The sequence below is a fragment of the Hipposideros armiger genome, unplaced genomic scaffold (assembly GCF_001890085.2).
Source record: "Hipposideros armiger isolate ML-2016 unplaced genomic scaffold, ASM189008v1 scaffold_186, whole genome shotgun sequence".
Lineage (NCBI taxonomy): Eukaryota > Metazoa > Chordata > Mammalia > Chiroptera > Hipposideridae > Hipposideros > Hipposideros armiger.
This window is the reverse complement of record NW_017731536.1, coordinates 951,123-972,098: the sequence shown is the minus strand read 5'-3', so window position 1 is coordinate 972,098 and position 20,976 is coordinate 951,123. Positions and strand designations below refer to the sequence as shown.

The 20,976-nt window shown below is 42.5% G+C and overlaps 1 protein-coding gene across 1 annotated transcript in view; it reads right to left on the bottom strand.

Annotated features, from left to right (window-relative positions):
- The window catches only part of KATNAL2 (katanin catalytic subunit A1 like 2), a 35,372-nt gene extending 15,292 nt beyond the window's left edge, over window positions 1-20,080 (bottom strand). Inside the window, exons 1-10 of the mRNA XM_019652711.1 lie at window positions 19,933-20,080; window positions 18,540-18,582; window positions 14,736-14,853; window positions 13,475-13,573; window positions 11,443-11,541; window positions 11,154-11,231; window positions 8,193-8,291; window positions 6,100-6,163; window positions 5,784-5,902; window positions 581-672 (exon numbers count right to left, since the gene is read on the bottom strand). Of these exons, the coding sequence (XP_019508256.1) occupies window positions 581-672; window positions 5,784-5,902; window positions 6,100-6,163; window positions 8,193-8,291; window positions 11,154-11,231; window positions 11,443-11,541; window positions 13,475-13,573; window positions 14,736-14,853; window positions 18,540-18,582; window positions 19,933-20,005 (884 nt within the window). The 5' untranslated portion in view covers window positions 20,006-20,080. The remainder of the gene's footprint in view (window positions 1-580; window positions 673-5,783; window positions 5,903-6,099; window positions 6,164-8,192; window positions 8,292-11,153; window positions 11,232-11,442; window positions 11,542-13,474; window positions 13,574-14,735; window positions 14,854-18,539; window positions 18,583-19,932) is intronic.
- Window positions 20,081-20,976: the final 896 nt, after the last annotated feature.

Below are 20,976 nucleotides of genomic sequence, written 5' to 3'. Positions count from 1 at the left end.
CACACACAGAAGGCTCATTACAGTCTGAGAAGTGAACTAGAAGTGAACAGCCCTTCCTGCTGGGGACATTAGCAGACACTTAATCTTTCGAGATGACATATGTGACGTATTTAAAATCGGACATGCTGAGCCACAACCTGATGTCCCAGAGAAGTGGTGGCTTCCCTGGCCTTGCACACCTTGCAAGGACTGTCCCTCTCGGGACTTGGCCTTTTGCAGCCCCATTCCCCGCAGGCAGCCCTCCTGGCTCCAGAGGAGGCGGTCACAGGCGGCTATTTTGAGCCAGCAGGACTGTTATGGCAGCCTGGGATGTGTGGGGCTCCGTGATCTTCAGGCCTGAAAACCACTCTGTGGGGAAGGGGGGAAGGGTAGATGACATTTCCTCCGGTTATAAAAACTACTTAAATCAGCTGTTCAGTTAACAGGATCTAATTTAAAGACCTTTCCGTGTGTCTGCAGAAAATTTGTGGGCTTATTAATAGGCTCATTCTGCTGGTAAATGTCGATGGGCTTCCGACCATCAAACACACTTACAAGAGGGGAGAAGTGATGACCAAAAAAAAAAAATCAACTCTGTTACCCAGGAGCAGTGCCTCTCTGACTCATCACCGATTCCAGCTCGTCCAGGAAGATGGTGGAGGGGGCGTGATAGCGAGCAAGTTCAAACAGCACCTGGGTGGGAGAAAAGCAACCACATGTTCAAATTCATATGTTTAAAGTTCTGAGATGCTTCCGGAGATTAAAAGCTTAGAATCACTATAATATTAAGCACTTTATGCTACACTCTGCTATTTCGCTAATAACTTTATAATCATTACAATTATTTCTCCCCAGCACACCCCATGGGGTTGGATGGTCCAATTATTTCCATTTATCACTTAATAAAATTAGAGACAGAGAGAGTAAGTGGTTAGCTCAAGGTTACTAATCATAAATGGGAGCGCTTAAGACAAAGCTCAGCTCCAGAGCCTCCAGTTGGTTAGCTAACCCCTGAGACCCCCTCCCCCCCGCCCCGTGTTCCCCATGTTCCATAGGGACACAAGAGCCTTGAAATGTGTAAAATCCTTCGATGATTCCCCCTAGACCTTTAGGGACAATGAGATGGTTATTCTCAGAAGGAAGAATAGCAGGAAAAGGATAGAGTTCAAGTCACAGGTAACAATACCAAAGAATTTTGTCCCTTTCTGATCCCAAATTACTCGACAGGGTCCCCATACCACCCCCAACACTGCTGTTTGGTAGGCTCAGGTACTTGAAGGCAATTCTCGATTGAATAAAATGTTCCATTCCAGAATAAAATGTTATGGACTGAACAAGAACAGGAAAGCAAGCACCCAAAAAACCAGACATATTAAAAACAAAATAAAGAGCTCTAAAGGGAGATGTGGCAGTGATGAAAAGAATATAAAAAACTGAACCTTTTTTTTTTTTAACCCTGAAACTGATCTCTTGAGCACCATATACAATTCTTCACTGGTTGATCGGAGAAAGCAGTTGAGATTTAGAAAAGAATAGAGGTTCTTTAATAGACAGTGGGGATTTATCTCTGTGTCACTTAGCACTAGCAAAGCATCACAGAACAAATAAGAGGGCAATGGCTCAGAAAAAGCCAGATTGTGGTTTTCATGAGTAGTAGCAGGTTGTCTCTTATAGGTCTCCCTGTCACCAAATGGGAAATTCCTTGCCTTTTCCACGGCTCACACTGTGGTATATCTATGCTCATGCTTAAGTATTTCCTTTTACAGAATCTTATTTCATTCAGCCAAGACAATTGGCTCAGCCTAATGAACTGAGAGAACAGTGTCAGTTTTGGGACACTCATCACAAATGCCTTTTAGACAGAATAGAGACCACCTGATTAGAAGCAAGTACTTGTCTTCCTACCTACACACACACACACACACACACACACACACACACACACAGACCTGATATTAAGGATGATTACAACAGCAGCAATCTACCCAATGAAAAATTGAAATATTAGGACTTCTTATTAGAGTCATACACACTTTTTAAGGAGCTCCCTAAGCTGCAGAGAGACCAAGCGGCAAGATAAGACCAAACATCCAGTTGGAAGGAGAAACACATCTGGAGCCTATGTCTCCATATTGACCACGCCACTGCTCTTTCCAGTGCCAGATAATGTAATCTTGGGTAAGTGCTCTGGAGGCATTAGTTTAAAAATTTCAAAAGTACTTAGAGGAAGTTAAATCATGTAATTGGGGGTGGGGGGTGTTGAAAGATGTAAGCACCAACAGGTGTGTGCATTTGCTAAAGAGACCACTCAACTATTCAATAGCATCAACTCCTAAGAGGCATGAACATTAGGAGGGAGGAACATAACCCAAGGGTTCCCTATAAATAACTCTTAATTGGAACAGAAAGAGAAGCAAATGGTAGGAAAGCTTCTTTGATTTAGGGGAAGGTCCTGAAGGGCTTTATTTGAAAGCTTCACGGGGAGGAGGTTGACAGCATGACCAAGATTTTGCAGGTGAAGATCTTTTCAAGAGCTCAGAAAATAAAGTAGTTTCTGAAAGGATAGAAGATGAGATCCTTCAAGATTAGCAGAGGTTATCCGTTTTCCTCTTGAATTACTATTTTTTTAAAAAGAAATTTTATTGGGGAATAGTGTGTTTTTCCAGGACCCATCAGCTTCAAGTAGAGTAGCTGTTACAATCTAGTTGTGGAGGGCACAGCTCAGCTCCAAGTTCAATCACCATTTTCAATCTAGTTGCGGGGTGTGTGTGTGTGGGGGGGGGCGTGTGGAGGGCGCAGCCCACCATCCCATGCGGGGAATCGAACCAGCAACCCTGTTGTTCAGAGCACACATTCTAACCAACTGAGCCATCAGGCTATCCTTGAATCATTATTTTTTTAATATCCAAAATAAAAACACATTTCACAGAAGAAATAAATTCAAATTCTTCTAAACCTATAAAAAGATGCTCGCATTCATTCAGAATTAAAGAAATGCATATTTGAACACAGAAATATTATTTCACCATCAGATTGGCAAAGGTTTTAAAATTTGGGTCCTATGCAGTGTTGACCAGAGTGTGGGGCAGCAAACAACCACCACGGATGGGAGTGTCAGCTAGTGCAACCCTGTTGGCAGGCACGCATTCCCTCTGGCCCAGCAATTCTACTTCAAAGAAATTGCCCTACATGACTCTATATGCAAAGTCGTGTGTGTAGTAAGACTGTTCACTGTAGCTTTGTTCACAGTAGCAAGAGACTGGAAACAACCTAAATGTCCATCATGAAAAGACTGGTTAAAATATGTTTGAGGACACTCCCATGCAATGAAATACCATTCAGACATATAAAAGAACATGTTCTATCTAAAACAGTGTGGAACAGTGTCCAAGTTATAGTGTTAAGTGAAAGAAAAAAATGCAAGGGACAGAAAAAAGTGTTCCTTCTTGAATTCAAACAGTTGTTGACATTAATGTATAGAAATGTCCCATAAGACTGCACAGCAGCTGTAGTAGTTGCTTCTGGGAAGAAGGCTCGGGTCTATATACCCTTTTGTACTATTTTTTTTAAAGACTAGTTACTTTTTTAATATATTGTAAAAATAAGGGGAGAAATTGGGGGAGGAATCATTTCCACACTCTTAGAATTCTAACAAAATAATACCGAAGCAGAGAAAACTTTACTTAAGTAAAATACTCACACAGAAGGGAGAGTTCTTGTTAAATGACTTTTCTGGCTACTCAGCATTAAACAAGAAAATCCTTTTAGTTTCTATCTTTGTTAAGAATAATCACAAAATAGCTGAGTGGATTCTTCTGTCCAGGTAAGTTCTGTCCGGGGAATATAATGTAATAATCTTCCTTTGAACACCTTGCAGTGTATTGTGCTCATAGTTCTAACCACCATTTTTCATGACAAGAGATGAATCTGAAAGGATTCTTGGGGCATTTTGTAAGCGTTTTCCTTATTCCTCAGAACACAGAAATGGAATATTAAAAATATAAAGTCTTGGGGCCGGCCGAGTGGCGCCTTGGTTAGGAGTTGGCTTGGGATGCCAGCTCTGAGCCGCAGGGCCCGGGGTTCGGATCCCACATATGAGGGCCAGTGATGCTGCACCCACTACAGCTAAGATGGTGAACAACAACTCGACCTGGAGCTGGGCTGCCGTGAGTCACCAGCGACTGCGTAGGCTGTCGTAAGCCACCGTGAGTGGTGGGCAGCCAGCGTGAGCTGCCGTAAGCTGCCGTGAGCGGACATCCAATGGCCGGCGAGCAACTGCCTCACCCAGGAAGAGCACAATGATAATACCAACATGGGCCAGTGAAGTGACGTCCTCCACAACTAGACTGAAGAACAAAAGGACAGCAACTTGTCTGTTCCCCTTCCCCGATTCCCCAATGCTGTTCCCCCTCCCCCAATTCCCCAATAAAATCTTTAAGAAAAAAAATATATAAAGTCTTCAGGCTGATAACAATTTTAGTTTCAGCTGGAACCCACAAATTTAGGAGCAGCTAAATTCAGGCCCCAATCTTTGAATCTGGTACTCAGTTACACTCAAGATGAAGAACAAAGAAATATAGGTTTTCAACATATGATTTCCACAAATTACCATCTTAAAAGGGTGACAAGAATTTATAAAAACGTATGCATTTGAAACAACTTAAGAAAAATATCAAAGTAGTAAATAATAGATTATTTTCGGTAAATCAATCCTTTAAAAATATTCTATTCTGCCTTCCAATTAAGCCACAATATTTTGAAAATGAGTCATCTAAGGGAACATAATTTAAGGATGATACTTTAGAGTAATTTCTTTTCATAAAATATTATATTTATTTTCACTTAGTAGTGATTACTTATCAGTCAATCCACATATGCAACAGTTTAACAGGATTTCTGGGAAGGATCCACCTTACATTGAAGCATACATCATTAACAGATGTTCTCAAAAGGCAAAATTTTATAATATAAAATATGACATAGACTATAAATGAGATATTATAAAGATGGAAACAATCTCTTAAGAAAAGAAAAAAAAAACCTACAGGCTATGGGCACTGTGGAGGAAAATCGCTCAGAGCATCTGAAAGTATAATTAAGTTTCTTGATTCTTCCTGTGAGTCCCTAGTACAGGGACTAGCATACAGCAATGGCCTCTCACTAAATGTTAACTGAATATACTGCACATGCTTAATAATAAATGCTTCTTGAGTGAAGGAAAAAAACAGGCCACTTCAGAGACAATTTTTTTCCAGCTTTCATTCCTAAGTTGCATGAATTACAAAAGGGCTGTTGATCAAATTCCCAAAGGAAGGAAGATCATGTTTTGCTGATGTGGGCATAATTAATGTCCACATATAATGGTCAACCCATCTGCCCGGCTTTTGGTAACCAAGATCTAGGATAGTCTAACATATAAATCACCAAAAAAAAAATAAATGGTAACATCATTTTGTATCACTGGCACTTATTCTAAAAAACCAGAATCAAGAATTCCTGTATCTATGAAACCAACTGGAGGTTACCCGAGCAGACAGGGGTTGGAGGGCGGGCAAAATAAGTGATGGAGACCGAGAGGCACAAACTTCCAGTTATAAAAGAAATAAGTCACGGGATGTAATGTACAGTATAGGGAATATAATCAATAATATTATTATAACTTTGTATGGCAATGAATGGTAACTAGACTTATCATGGGGATCATTTCATAATGTATATAAATATCGAATCACTATAATGTACACCTGAAACTAATAGGATATTGTATATCAATTATACATGAGAAGAAAAAAAATAATTCCTACCCGAACAAGTTTTTCCGAATCCCCTCTCCATTTGCTGACAATGGTAGATGCAGAAATGTTAAAGAAGGTTGTTTTGCATTCCGTGGCCACAGCTTTGGCCAGTAAAGTCTTTCCTGTACCTGGAGACACGTGGATAAAATATGAGCTGCACGTGAACTTCATTTCTCTGTGTACAGAAAGAAGTCAGTCTCCCAAGCGAAAATGGAAGAGGTTCCTCAGCTCTCGTTTGCCCCAGTCCTGAAGTGAGGACCGATGAGGCAACTCATCCTCTGCATACATGCTTAACACCAAGACCAAACCAGAAAGGGTAGTTTACCTGGGGGGCCATAGAGCAGCAGTCCTTTCCAGGGGGAAAGAATTCCTGTAAACAGCTGTGGGTACTATGGGAAAAAGGAAAAGCAGTGAGCTTTGATGTCAGTATGTCAGGTCTCCCTTTTACTAAAGCTGGCTGCTTCTATATATACATATATCTTCTTTATCCCAACTTTACGTTCACACTTGAGAGGAATGCACAGTTTAATTTTTGTGGCTTTTTAAAAGAGCGACTTTTTTAAGGAAGAAAAAAACATAGGTAGGTGCTTTTCCTCTTGATTACAATAGTCATTTCTTCCATGCGTAACATCATTTCCACCTCCCCCCAGTCCCCGAGCTCTATATGCAGAGCATGTGGCAATCTATCGAAGGTGGTAAAACAGGTACAAACTTTAAGAGAAGCACTAGAACTAACAAATAAAGCACAAAGCTTTAGTGAAGCCTGCTTCAGAAGTTGGGAACATTGAGTGCTGAATGCATTATGAGACACTGGCTCCAAATGGGACATGTGTGGACTTCAGTGAGTCTCTCCCATTAGCTCAAATTTAAGCAGCTTGGAGGGCGGGCAGGATCGGTAGAGAACAACTAGAAGGAAAGATAATAGTGAAATGATATCTAGCTATTAGTTTCTGGCTGATGCTAATGTCAAAAACTCTATGTTATCACATACAGAGCTTATACCACCATGGAGATAACACATCCAGAGAGTTTCAGTGAGATGTTTTAGCCTTTCCAGAAGCCTTGGACTATAGAGCCACTCAAGAGGACACGGTGAGTAAACTTCTACTAATTCTGAACACAGCATTAGTATATTTCTTACCCCCATGTCTGAACACAGGAAAAAAAGAAGGGAAAAACAAAACCCAAAGTTATACGCTTTGTCTCATTAGAATAGAAGCATCCAAAAATCAGGGGCTGCATGGGCTCCGTGGTACAATTAAATAGGTTATTCAATAAAATAAATTTGTAACCCTGACTGCAGGAGATTACAGAAAATGACCACAAATTATTTGCAGTTCCTTCCACAAAGAGGCAGAGTACATTTCTCTACCTCTTGAATCTGGACTTGGCCTTGTGATTTTGGCCAATGGGACATTAGCAAATATAAGAAGAGATTTGAAAATATCAGACTAGCAAATATGAGGAATGTAAGACAAGACATGGGAGATGCTCGTGGATTGGGACCTGCCCTTTCTTGCCTCTGTTTGGGAACTCTCTGCCACCACGTGAACAAGGCTGGGCTTGCCTGCTGAGGCCGAGAGGCACGTAGAGAGAGGCCTCAGCTGCCCTGTTTATCCCAGCTTTCCGAGCCTCTCCATCTTTTCCAGCGACCTTGGTTGATGCCCTGGACGTGTGAATGAGGCCGGCCAATATCATGTGAAAAAAAGAGATGAGCCGGCCCCGCTGAGCCCAGTCCCAACTGCCTGCCCACAGAATTGCAAACAAATAAATGATTGTGGTTTCAAAGCCGCTACATTTTAAGGTAGTCTGGTATACAGCAAAAGCTATGATACACTGACCTTCTCATCACCACATTTGTAAACCAAACTTGGAGAGAGTCTTATTTTTCTGTTTTTCTTCCTATTTAGTGAGCCACTTTGCACAAAGACTTGTCAGGAGTAAGCGATGAGTATAACATGCTGGCTTCACTGGCCAGTGCCCTGGAAGGGGCTGTCTAGTCTTTACAACCAGCCAAAAGCAAAGCCTCAGATGATGGGGGGTTTTGGGGGAACGATACATATGAAAACAAGGTGAGTGGCCATCTCCTACAGGAGGTATTGAAACTGTATTTTCACGGAGGCAGGCTAATTTGAACCAATCTATAGGAACTGACAAGTCATATATATTACGGAGTCTTCAATCTTAAATTGCCACTTAGAGCAGACACCTGCCTTGAACCCACCTGTAACATGATTTCAAACTGCCTAGAATGGACTGGGCCTTGGTACCCCAGGGCTGAGAAAGTATTGTGACGCAGGCAAAAAGTTAACTTGCGGGCAGAAAATCATCCTGTGCTTCTCTCCCTGGTGCCCCGGTGTACAGCTTGTCCAATGGATAATGAATGGAAATAACCCCCAAGAGGCTCCCCATCCTTACCCTTATAGGATACACAACAGCTTCTTTGACTAACTGCTTGGCTGCATCGAGTCCAATAATGTCATTCCACTTTATGTTTGGATTATGGAGATAAATGTCCTGCAATGCACATTTGATCATTTTGTTAAAACTAATGTTTCCCTCCACAGCTGTAATAAACACGGAAGCTGCAGAATACTTGACTTACAATGGAACATAAAGTGCTGGTGATAAAAATTTTTCATGTTGGATATGTGTACATATATGCACATTGTAATTTGGGGTTGGTTCACCGAAGGAATGCCGTTAAGAACAGTCAGTGATTTTCCCTGAAGAAAAAACTGATAATATAACATGATACTTTTAGGGGGGAAAAAGCCCCTAGCGATGGACTATACCTGTCTTCAGTCAATAGCAAATCAGGCTGATTTACAACCGTAATTAAAGGAGCTACAGAATATGGCTTCAAATTACATTAGCTTTTACGGCGACACATAGTTCGTAATCGGTGCCTGGCAGGCCTCTCTCTTGCTCCTTGATCTCACAAACACTTTCTTAATTTGTTACATAAAAGAGGTAATGCTCCCCTAAAACCAATTTCTCTTTTTCCCTAGCAATCGCTCCCTACTTCCATCAAGAGCACTTTCTTCTACAAAATTCAAGGATGCCAACAACCAAGCAAAAGTGAGTTTTCCCCTCTCCTAGCAGAGCCTTGTAGCAACCATTCTAGGCCAATCATTTACGATAGCTTTTACTGATAACTCATTTACAGTTTTTAAACTTCCATTTCACCAGACACCTCAGAACAGTCACTCAGGGGCCTTTCTCAGTAGGAGCTGTTTCGGGCAAACTGAATGAATATCTAGAGTATCTAGAGTGTTACATAAAAAAAAAAAAAAACAAAACAAAAAAACCCACCTCTTTTCTAAAGCCAATCTGATGACTACAGAACAATCTGGAATCTATCTTTATAGTTATTTAATTTTTAAATAAGCAATACATGCCCAAGTTCAACAATATAAAAATACATTTTAAAAACGCTGGTGAAATGTCCTTCATCCTGCCGGCTCCCTTCACCACAGCTGACGACTTGTATTAGAGACACTATTTATACAAGTGACTTTGGTCGTGCATGTTATGCACGATCCGTTCCTGGATGGAATGATAGAGAAAGGACTCAGTCTTCCAAGATCTTGGGAGAACCCACCATCTCTTTAAAGTCTGGATCAGCACGCCCACTGGCCATTCGTGTACTTATCACCCTTGTGTAGGAAATGCTTCGCACACAGTGGGCGCTCATCTACCTTGGAATCCAAAGCATCCATAGATAATAGCAGTATTTCTTGCCTCTTCTAAAGCAGACATTGAGTTCCACGTGGTAGTATTTAATTTCCCAATAGGCAGTTTCTCTTTATGGCAATCAAAAGTCATCAGTTAATACTCAACAAGGCTGCCTCATGAGATGGTGAGCTCCCTGTCACTGTGAGCATTCAAGCAGAGGCTGGGTGACTGCCTTCCATAATACTGTAGAAAGGATTCCAGATGGAATCATTTGAGGCCACTTCCACTCTACAACTCTGTCATCCCTAGTCACGTTATTCTTTTTGCAAAAATGGCAGTGAGACTATTGATTATTGTGGTCATAAAAAATATTTTTCTCTGCTCTCTTATGCATCCCAGTTACCATAGCCTGGCTCAATCCCTCATCCTCTCTCACTGGTAATAACTTCACAGCTGGTCTCCCTATCCCCATTCCTTTGATACCCATCCACCACAGTGTCATTAAAACAAGCTATCTAAAAAGCACATTTCATTATCCCATTCTTGATGGACACCTTTGAAAGTTTCCCCACCTCCCAGGCAGGTTCCCTGCCCTGGGTCCCGTTCACAGTACCCTCACTCTGGCCTCTCTTTCCGGCCCCATTTCCTAGCACTCCTTGTGTCCTACTTGGCCGACCAGAAATACTGCACAAGCCCTCCGTCTTCTACCCTTTTTCATGTGGCTGTTTCCTGAGTACCTTCTTCCCTAACATTTTCCCCACTCTGTGGCATAAAACACCCCTCTCTTATGCTCTCAAAGTGCACCTTGCCTGTGGGATGAGAAACTCTTGTGGGCAAGGAAGGATTGTGTCAATTCGTTCACCTTCGTGTTTCCTGCCCCCAGCCCACACCTGACACATAACAGATGTGCAGTGAACAGCTACTGGACCGAACAGAGACAGCTGGGGAACCCTGAACGACTACCTCAGTCACTGTGCTTCTTTTGGCATCATTTTAAATCTCTGTCTGGGCCTGCCTTGGTTTCAGTCTTTCCTGAAGTAAGAGATCACTGGAAATTGGAAAAGTCTCCTATAAATCAGGACTCTCTTCTATTCCCAAGGAACTTGCCCAAAGTCACACAGCTAGAAAGGGGAGGATCTAGACATCAAATCCAGGTCAACGGATTCTAGAGCCTGTGTCATTAACCAGAGACTCACCTGGCGTTAGATTCTGGCGGGGGGATGGGGGGGGGGCAACCTTGAAAAATCCATAGTCTGGATGGTCAGCTCTTTCCTACTTAATCTTGCTTTTCATGGAAATTTCCACTTATGAAATCATCAGGCTCCCAACATCTCTATTTCCAGGCTTTGACTATTTAAACAAGACGCAGATGTGCTCTTTCCTTCTCTAAGAGGCTTTCTTTCCTTCACTGTTGGCTCTGCTCTGAAACCTTTCACCTGTCCCTCGCTCTCTACGTCTTTTTCTCTTTCGGTTTTGTTGGCCTCTACAGTGAGATGGTGGGCTTTTTCTATTGTAATTTTATGATTCTATAATTTATTTATATGCATTATTATGCCTCTAAACAATATGAGTGCCTTTGCAAGTGGGGCACTTTATAAATAAATGATCATATTTATTGTTATTAATAAAAGAAGCAGCCCGCAGTGCTCCAGGAGCCCCAACCCACCTCCGTAAATTTGTGAATTGAACATCAGATCTTACCCGGCTCACCACGGCTGCCAATTCTCGCATCTCACTGTTCATGCCAATAAATGCACTCAAAGGTTTCAGCAGTCGTTCCTGATGATGGGAACAGAAAGCCTCACGTTAGGTAACATTTCTTCGTAACTTAGGAAGAAAAACAGGGCGCAGATCTTGGTGACATAAACAGTGTCAGGTGGCTATGACCTTCAACCTCATCTCAAGGTTTCTCTGGACTCAAACTTACGTTTCTAAAATTCCTCTGGATTTTGGCAGTTTGCAAGATGAATGTCACATCTTAGCCACTTACTGAGGGATCTGGGTTACAGTCGAAGCTGTTCAAGCCAAGCTCGCTGGTTGCTCCTTTGATAGCATCTGTAAGCAGCCCTCGGAAGTTGACGATTTGGCCCTGAAAGGGAGTGATGGTTATTTACCACTAAAACGTGAGGGAAGGCTCTCCTTAAGAGCTCAGCTTCATTAAACCGAGACACATTTATGTACCTCCGTGTGTAGGGCAAACTTAAAGTGAAGCTTTAAAAAGAACCCGCACTAATAATGAATAAGGTCATTTCCTCAAGCTGAGGCTCTCCAGAAATAAAAGAAGTTGTAAATAAACTCTTCAGCATGAAGTTGGTTCGAATAAAAATTCACGAGCATTTTTCAGGAACTGACACATACCATCTGCTTCGTTACCTATTTCACCTGTATTGTCTCTTCCTTTGGAAACATTCCACACGCAGGAAGAGCTCATTGGCACAGGAGTAAAGAGAGCTCCTATTTACTGACTCTCATGGACTTTCAGCACTCAGCAGAGTGCCTGGCACGAAACAGGTGTGCAAGGCAGCTTGTGAGGATTATTTCCAATTCCTATAATACTTCCACTAGAGTCGCGAGTGGTGTTCTAGCTTCAGAGATGTGGAAGTGAAGCCAGAGGGGTTAAGTGATCTGTCCGGAGCCACACAGCTAACAAGTGACGTCAGGCCAGGATTCACACCGAGATATCTGTCCCCCATAGTCCTTCCAATGCCACCTTGTCTCCCCTATACACAGAAGGGAAAAATAAGGATGCATGCAAAAAAATAACCATATCTGTAGCCAGATTTATTGAGTGTTTATTATGTGCTGGACACTGCACTACGGCCCTCCATTCATTATGCCATTTGAAGCAGCCCTATGATTATTTCCATTTTACAGATGAGAGAAATGAGGTTTGGAGAGGTTAAACAACTTGCCCAAGGTTACAGCTGGGATGGTCTGAGCCGGGGGTTTGAACCTAGGCAGGCTGACTCCAAAGTCGTTGCCTTTAAGAGCAACATGCCTACTAAATTAGCCATGGGGCTTGGGAATCCTGAAGGTAGGGGCTCTGACCTGGCAAGGAGAGACACATTTTGGTGATCAGCCCCTGGCCATACACCTTCATTCAACTTAGGACACTTCTAAAAGCTAGGGAGAAAACCATCTACATTTTACCCTGAGGACATTTCTGCTAGAAAGAGAATTTATAGCCAGGCTCTTTCAAAGGTTAAGTGCTGGGTTAAATAGTCCCTTCCTTATGACCTGATCAGAAACATCTATTCATATGAACTTGAGACTTTCGCATTCGAATGCCACAGAATTTCAGGCACAAAAGTGACTGAAACCACAACGAAAGTAGTGAAGATGAACAGGGAAATAGTTCTCCGTGGGAGGCCCTGATTTGAATGGTATCATCTCCAACAATTATTCATATAATTGAGGCCCTCAAAAAAGAGAAGCATGCTGCTTTTCATGTCCAAGGCACGTTTTAACTCTCCTTTTTGCCTATATCCACCCAATCTTGGTCTTTTTTGTTTGAGAAACTTATTTACAAATCAGGACATGAGGTTGATTATGAAAGGGGTAGAAATATCTACCAAGGACAAGATCAGCTCTTGATCAACCGAGGTTTCATGGTTTACAGGAAATTATAATTGCAAGGAGAAAGGTGACACCACTAATCAAAGACCACTAACAGGGTGGGAAAGAACTCCTTAAATAATGTAGAACAGTCATGCCATGGTTTATCATTTTACTCACAAATTTTTAAGCTGAAAAGAACATTAGGAGCCATCTCTTCCAAATCCCTCAATTTACAAATAAGGAAAGAGCTCCTCAGAGATGGAACAGTTCATGGAGGCCATTCATACAGAGAGAAGATTCAGAACAGAGCCCCAGGTTCTAATCCTTATTTAAGCACTCTTCCCCTCACAGCCAGCCTTTGGTCATTACGTGTTAACTTTCCTGTTTGACAAAAATAACATTTAAAAATTTTCATTTTTAGAAAGAGAAAGGAATTTCCTTTTTCAGGATTAAGTTCCACCTACTTTGTGTGGACGGGCGTTTTCTTCTCCGCCGCCTTTGTTGATTCCTGAGATGCTCAAGCCAAAGTCAGCGCTGTCCATGTTGACGCTATTGATAACCTCCTGAAGAAAGAGGAAGACAGGGAGAAGTCAGCTGTGGAAAGCAATTTAGAGATACTGGTTGCAACTGTCTATTCCATCATCCCACATCACATACTGGAGATCAGCTCTGTAAATGGGAAACCCCAAGTGTAACCCGGTCACTTCTGCGCAGTCCCAACAAGATGAATGAACTATTTGCCTGTGCCGTGTGGAAAGGGCTAGCCCTGGAAGCCGTGGCCTGGAAGCAGCTTTTCCAGTGGAGGAAATAGTTGTGCCTCAACCCATCCCCTCTTGCTGGCTTGCCTTTCCTCCTGTGACCAGAGGCGTTTGTGGCCGGGGTGGCTGAGTTTGGCAGCAGAGCCAACCGGCTGCTGTGGGATTTATCCTGCTGTGTCTCCACCTCCCTTCCGCCCGGGTCAGACTGCAGTGGCCAGAATATCCAGCCTCCGTGAGGATGAGAGATGCCTTTTGACCAACTGAATTTCATGATTATTTTTTTCTATCCCGCCAGACATCTTTGACATGAATTCTTTCCATTCTTTTCTACAATGTCTCTTGATTCTCTTTTCTTTGAAGCCTGGCATGTTTTATTCTAAACCAGGAGGTGCTAGGCACAGATCTCCTGAGTCAGGGGCTGTTGGTTTCCCCCGCCTCGTGGACTCTCTCCTCTGCTGCCTAGCTCTACCCTCAGAAAGTCCAGTGTGGAGGTCTGGGGTGGGGACCAACCATGTGCACTTTGGAGAAACCCCACGGGAAATGCTGAGGCCCAGCCACACCCAAGACTACCCCTGGCCTACATTTAGGAACCCAGGGATGTGCTTCGGACAGGAAGACCTGCCACCTACAGTTACCTCACCTGGGAGGGTCGAACTCTGCAGCAACTAGGTCCTCCTGCTCTGACTGGGCCCAGGGCTCCCCTGTCGAGGCCCGTCACCCAGTACTCAGACCAGGAGAAAGCGCGGGAGAGAGAGGAGAGCTGCTGTTCAAATTAGCAAATGTGAGCAAGACTAGGGATTTGTCTGTGGTTTTAATCCAGTGAACTAGAAGCAAATCTCTAATTTAACGAAATCACACAATAACTTAAAACATATAAGTCCTCAAAAAAAAAATAAGTGTGACTGTTTTGTTGGGGCTGTTTCTCAGCCACCTGCAATTTTACCAATGGCAAGCCAAGCCGCCCGACCTGTTTAGGGTGCTCCTTCTGGAGGGGTTTGGCTTCCCCTCGCTTCTCCACCGCCGTTTTGGACTGTGGCCTCTGCTGGCTGATCTTGGGAAAATTTTGATGACTGTGGCTCATCACCCTTGAGGAGGAAACAAAGACCTTTGAAGGAAATTATTCTAACCACTTAGCTTGAGGTAACTAAACACCTTGTGGAGCACAAGAGGGTTCTTGACAGATAGGCGGGTGCAGCAGAATAGAGCCCTTCTATCTGCACCATCGTCCCCCCACTCCCCATCCATCCTGGCCCTGACTCCCTCCAGGCTACCCTTGGGTTCCTCCAAGACCAGGCCAGAGAGCCCACCTCCTGCAGGCCCAGACTCACTCTATTCATCTTCCCTTCACACCCCTTGGCTTCAGCCCTTTTGCAAATGGCTTTAGTTTTCTCAAGAACACCTTGCTTTACAAACATCCTTCTACTGTTTCTTTCCACCTTGTTTAAAGAGCAGCAGTCAGGCCAGGGGAAAGGTGCCAGGGGAGGAAGGAGACTGCTGTTGAAATTAATGAGCGTTAGGAAGTCTAGGAGTTTGTCCATAGTTTTAACCCAGTGTGCTGGGTGTACCCTGCCTACTTAGAAATACTTCCCATCGTGCTGTGTACAAGACACATCAAAAGGGGCTGATGAAAAAAAAGCAAGCTTACCTCATCTCTGTTGTCACAGATCATTCATATTTGTAAAACAAATTTTCATCAGCTATTGTGTGCTTCAGGCAAAACAAATTGATAGGGCTGGAAGTGAGAATAGTGGCTAAGTGTGGAGGAGACGGGGGTTTGACTAAGAAGGGAGCCTGCTGGTGGGCTGCAAGGGGGTGGTTATGAGTATATATGCATTAGACTGTATATGTTACACATCACTACAAAGGTAAAATAAATGTGTTCCTTGCATCTCATCATTAGACATAAAATGCAGTATTGGAATATTTTTAGGTAGAGGATGAAATCCACAGAGGGGCAGGACCTGCTTGGGTGCAGAACACGAATGCCTACATAGACTGTCTGGTTCTCTCTGTTCTTTTGTTCTTACATGTGAGATGCATTTGTGGGGGGTATTTCTAGAAGCTTTTCTCCCCATGTTCTAAGTGGTCTCAGAAAACTGCCATTCAACTTTATTGCTTTGTGAGAAAGAAAAAGTTGTTCATGTCTAATATAAATGTGTAGCTATTTGGCCAGCAAGACCACCACACCAGCAATACCACCAGTGTCCACACATGGTGACCCCAGTGTTGGGCCCATTGAGGTGAAGGTCACGAGAGGTGGACAACTGCCAGTTTCTCAGAGCATCTGTTTTTCATCGGTAAATTAGGAATAAAAATGTCTGTCTCTCAGGCCCTTTGCTGGCACAACAATGAAATGAATACCAAGCATTTTACAAGTGTGGACCCTTTTGAACAGCATTGATTTAAATGAATATATATATATATATGATGCCTCAACATCCTTGTGGGACTGTCAGGGATCTGGGAGTCTATTTTATTTTCCCAGTGTAATTTCTCACTGGAGGTAACTGATTCACAGGTTTGCTTCAACATGACCAAAGACAAGTGTACCAAATGTGCAAAACAATGCAATTCATTTCCAATCAGCTCTACCGATTGTAAAATTCTTCCTAATATGAAACCAAATTCACCCCCCTTTAACTTTAGTCACCAGTACTAGGTGTGTCCTGTGTAATTCTGCAAAGGTCCAATACCTCTTTAGAGAGAGAAGACCGCTACGGCGTTGTTCTGGGGACCACCCCCATTCCCATTCTGTTCTTCAAGCTAATCATCCCCAGTTTCTCCAATCATTCCTAAGGTTATCTGGTTCCCAGATTATTACTCATCCTGGCCACCTTTTCTTTATCCACTGTCTTCTGACCAGACAGTGGTCAGTGTTTCTGGACCTACTTTCTGGACACTGTTTCTACTGATGGAACCCCGAGATGACATTAGCAACCACAGCACGGTGTTGACTCACACTGCACCTGCGTTTCACTCAGGTTTCTAGGTCTCTAATTTTGTAATCAGGGAGCTATTTGTTGTGAACCTCTGGATAGAGCTTATTTCATTAACTTCCATCTTGTTATTTTGGGCCCATCTCCCAGATTGTCGAGATCTTTAGGCATCTTAATTCTGTCATCCATCACTTTAAAGAACTTTTCCTCCTTTGGGTCAGCTGCAGATCTCTAAGCTGGGAGCTTGCTCTCTGGTGTGAGATGCAAAGAAGTAAGAAAAGGCACTTTCGTCTGTTAATAGCCAGTCTCATGACCCAACCTCTCATTTCAGCATGTTTTTCAGTATAAAATTGTAAACAAACACCATTCATTACTTTCCTAGTTATGCTCCCTGACTGCCGCCATTTGCTGTCCAACCTTTATGCTTGCCTGGCACAAACATCTACTCTGAGAGGAGCTGAAGGAACCCCAAGCTGTCAAGCTCTGTTCAAGGGAAGCAAAGCACTAAACCGGCATTCGCTCCCAGAATGTTCTGCCAGGTAAGGAACGCTGAGGAAAATCCCAGCATGAATGTGTGGCTGCAAAAGCATCAGAATCCAAATGCACTCGAAAGCTGGCCTCTTAAAATGCTCCTCACTGTTTCTATTCACAAGCAGTTACTTACCAGATTCTGACCAGCTTTACAGAAACTATAACTACATGAATAACACTTTGGTCAAAACAATAAAATTGTTCCTAAAGAAGAGCTCAGAACAAAGGTACCCTCAGGCAGAGTATTATTGTGAGTATTATCATGAAGCATGCATGGGATCTATGGCCATTTTATATGCGATGCCAGACAGCCCTGTGAGGTGTCTGTCCCTTCCTTCTTAGGCTGCAGACAAGGGACTGGAGTCACAAGCGCGGGGAACGGAGTGGGGCACATGGACCTCACACCTCCCGAGGGCCTAATGGGTTGCTCATGATCACAGTCTAAGTTTTCCCTTTTTCACATGCATTCTAAGACTGCAAGAAATTTTGTTCAATGACTGAATGGTTGTATGGCCCCTGCTGGAACCCCACTTCAACCTTCCCCTGAGGTTTGGGCTTTATTCTAATAGTAAAACTATACAGGCCTTGGTTTCCCAAAGCTATGCCATCCTTGGGAGCAGCATCCTTGCTCTCCTGGCAATTTCTGAACAGGCTCTGATGATAGGGGTGTGGGTCAGAAGTGGGGAGAGAGGAATGGGAGGGACACAGAAGCAAGAGTGGACAGCCTGTGTCTACCCAGAATGGCCAAGGGGCAGAGGGGCTCCAGTCAGATCCCACATGAGATTTGGATTTGAGAAGGTAGAGAAAGGAATATAAAATGAGTATGAGAAACGAAGGAGAAAAGAAAGACCTGATTATCTTCAGACAGGTCAGGACATGTGATCTGGAAATACACAAAGAAACTGAGGTATGATTTAAAAGAGGAAAATATTTCTTGGGGGCTCACTGTGTACTGGGAACTCACTATGTGTCATAAATGTGCTCCAAGCTTGTAAGTAGCAGAGCCTGGGGTTGAACCCGGATCTTTTAACCTCTGAGGTCCATACTTTTCATACCATATAGCCTAGAAAGATAGAGCATCAGTGGATGCCATTATCTGCAGTTAAACCAAAAGAACTGACATTGGCTCACATTCTAGACATCTGTAACAAGAGGGGAACCCATGGCTGGGCCCACCAAGGTCACGTAACCACAATTTGGTATCGCTGGTAGACAGTCATGGAGCCACACGGGAGAATCTTCTGGAAAGGGTCCCACAAACTCCTAGAGCTGAGTTGATCAAGATGAATTACCATTCACTTTACCTTCTGGTCTTCCCTCCACTTCTTGGTGGTAAATTATTTTCTGCTATGGTAAGACAGATAATGGGAGAAAAAGGAAAATATTTAATTTTTAAGAGAAAGTGATTTTTCAGGTATGTTTATTCATTTACATTGTTCTTAAAATTTGTGCTATGCCCTTTTGGAATCCAAAGATTCTAAATTCTCATCTAGAAAGAAGTGAAATTACCAGCGAAAAGGAAGAACCCCAGGCTTCCCAAATGTTTCCACATAGAGAAAGACCCCAAAGGCCTCAGATATTAAACCTGATGAAGACCATGTACCTAGAGGCAACTCTAATATGGGCTAGCTTTATAGTTACATATCATTAGGTTTTCCTGAACTTGGCACCATTTTGGTGTGGCCTATGAGACACCAGGATGACTACATGAGTCTGGCAGGGTACATTTACCAGTTGTACTCTGCCAGTTTACCTTAAAATAAACACGTGTCCCGTATCCCAGAAGAATGTGATTCCATGCCAGATCAGATCTAGCAATGTAGACATCAGATCATGTCAATGATAGTCCTGGTGGCCCAGCAGTTAGGAGTCAGTGCTTTCTCTGCCAAGACCCAGATCCAACAACCAGCCAAGGACCCTGAGCTCTGAACCTTGCATTGGAAGGGAGCTCAGATGAAATACCTCTCTCTCTCAGACCCCTTCCAGCTCTGAGATTCGGCCCTGGCTATTTTTAATTGACGTTCCTCTTGGTTTCCTGGTCCCCCCATGAAATGTTAAAGCCTGTGGCTTAACAAGTGCCTTATAAACAGGACAATGATCTCCCTTGGTTTATAATTACTTCCCCCACTTACAGACTTCTAAGTCAATGTTACTACAAAACATAGGGCCCTCACTTTAGATCTTTCCTCCAGCCAGCCTCCTTGACTGCTAACCTATACTGGGGCTTTGCATTATATTGATCATTATCTGGATTGATGGCTTTCAAAAGCATTTCATTATCTATACATGAGCTATTAGCTTCACCAATACTCATTTTCATGTTATTTTCAAGATAGATAATAGGTCTTCCTAACAAGAAAAGAGTCTTCTGTCATTTATCCTCTTCTAACAGCTCTTTCCATCTCTAAAAAAATGAAAGTGATGTTGGTCTTCTAAAAAGTACCTGTGATACAGTGGGGTTTGGCTTTCATTGTCCTAAAACAGACATTCCTCAAACAAACGCCAATATGACTAAAGGGACATCCATGTCCAGAAGATCGTGTTTAAATTGTCTGCCCTGGATCTGAGACAAGCTACTGGTCTATTCTTTCAGTACAGCATGAGGAGTACCATCAATCTGGGAAGATAATGAGGAAGAAACACTAATCTTAAAGATGAGATAAAGTTTTATTTATATTATAGAAAATAGCCGTGTACCTGTGTCTGTTGCCTTTTTGACAATTTTGGGGTATTTCTGGAATTTTATGAAATAATAACTCTCATATTCCATCAAAATCGTTTCAAGATCAACATTGTCACAAACTTCAAAGCGTCGTAACCCCAGTTTAGTTTCTTGCTCCAAAGCATTGGCTGCATCGAAATATCTGGCCATTTCACAGAAGAAAACAAATAAATTAACTCTTGGAAAAAGGAATAAAAGCAAACAGGCATTCAAAGTCCAAAGGGACGCAATACAAAGAATAAGCTTATATCAAATAGTACACTGAAAACTAGAATATATGCAATCTTCCTATAGAGGACGGAGCCTCACATATGTTAAATATAGACAAATACTATCATTCAAAGTGGTTGCTTCTGAAAGCTACTTACTTATTCTAACGATGTCATCAGTGTTCAAAACGTTGTTGGAAGTGCTGAAAAGTCAAATAAGTAAGTCATCTAAGAAACTGTCTCACTGTTAGCCAAAAATAGGTATTTGCCCAACATGATTACCTTTTTATTTACCAGTATTCATTTTAGGTAACATTTGGCAATTGAGAAAACCCAAGTTCAGCCTCCATAGGCAAGATTTACCCGCACTGAGGTAATTCAAAAGAATACGTCATGAGCTCTGAAGGAAATTGCAATAATATGTTGATCAATATCACTGAGGAAATTTAGTATAAGAAGACGTCATCTGAATGGAGGTATTATTTCTGGTAAATTTTTTCATCAGTCACATATTACATTAGTTCTGTATGTAAGTAGCATCTTCTTCGTAGGTCTGTCATTTTTATCTTGCTCATTTGTAAAGCTATCTGACTTAAATGGTCTTAGCAATAAAAACAAGGGCCTTGCATTACAATCCTTTGAATGCAGAAAGATTTTTCAGTTCTTAGTTTTAAGTTCTCAACTTCTTTTTAAAACCAAGGACTCACTCCTAGAAAATGTTTAATTTTCTACAATTTCAATTTCAGGGGCTCATCCCAGGACCTCAGATTAAGAATTCCTGCTGCAGGTTACAGTTCTTTCTGTTTGACT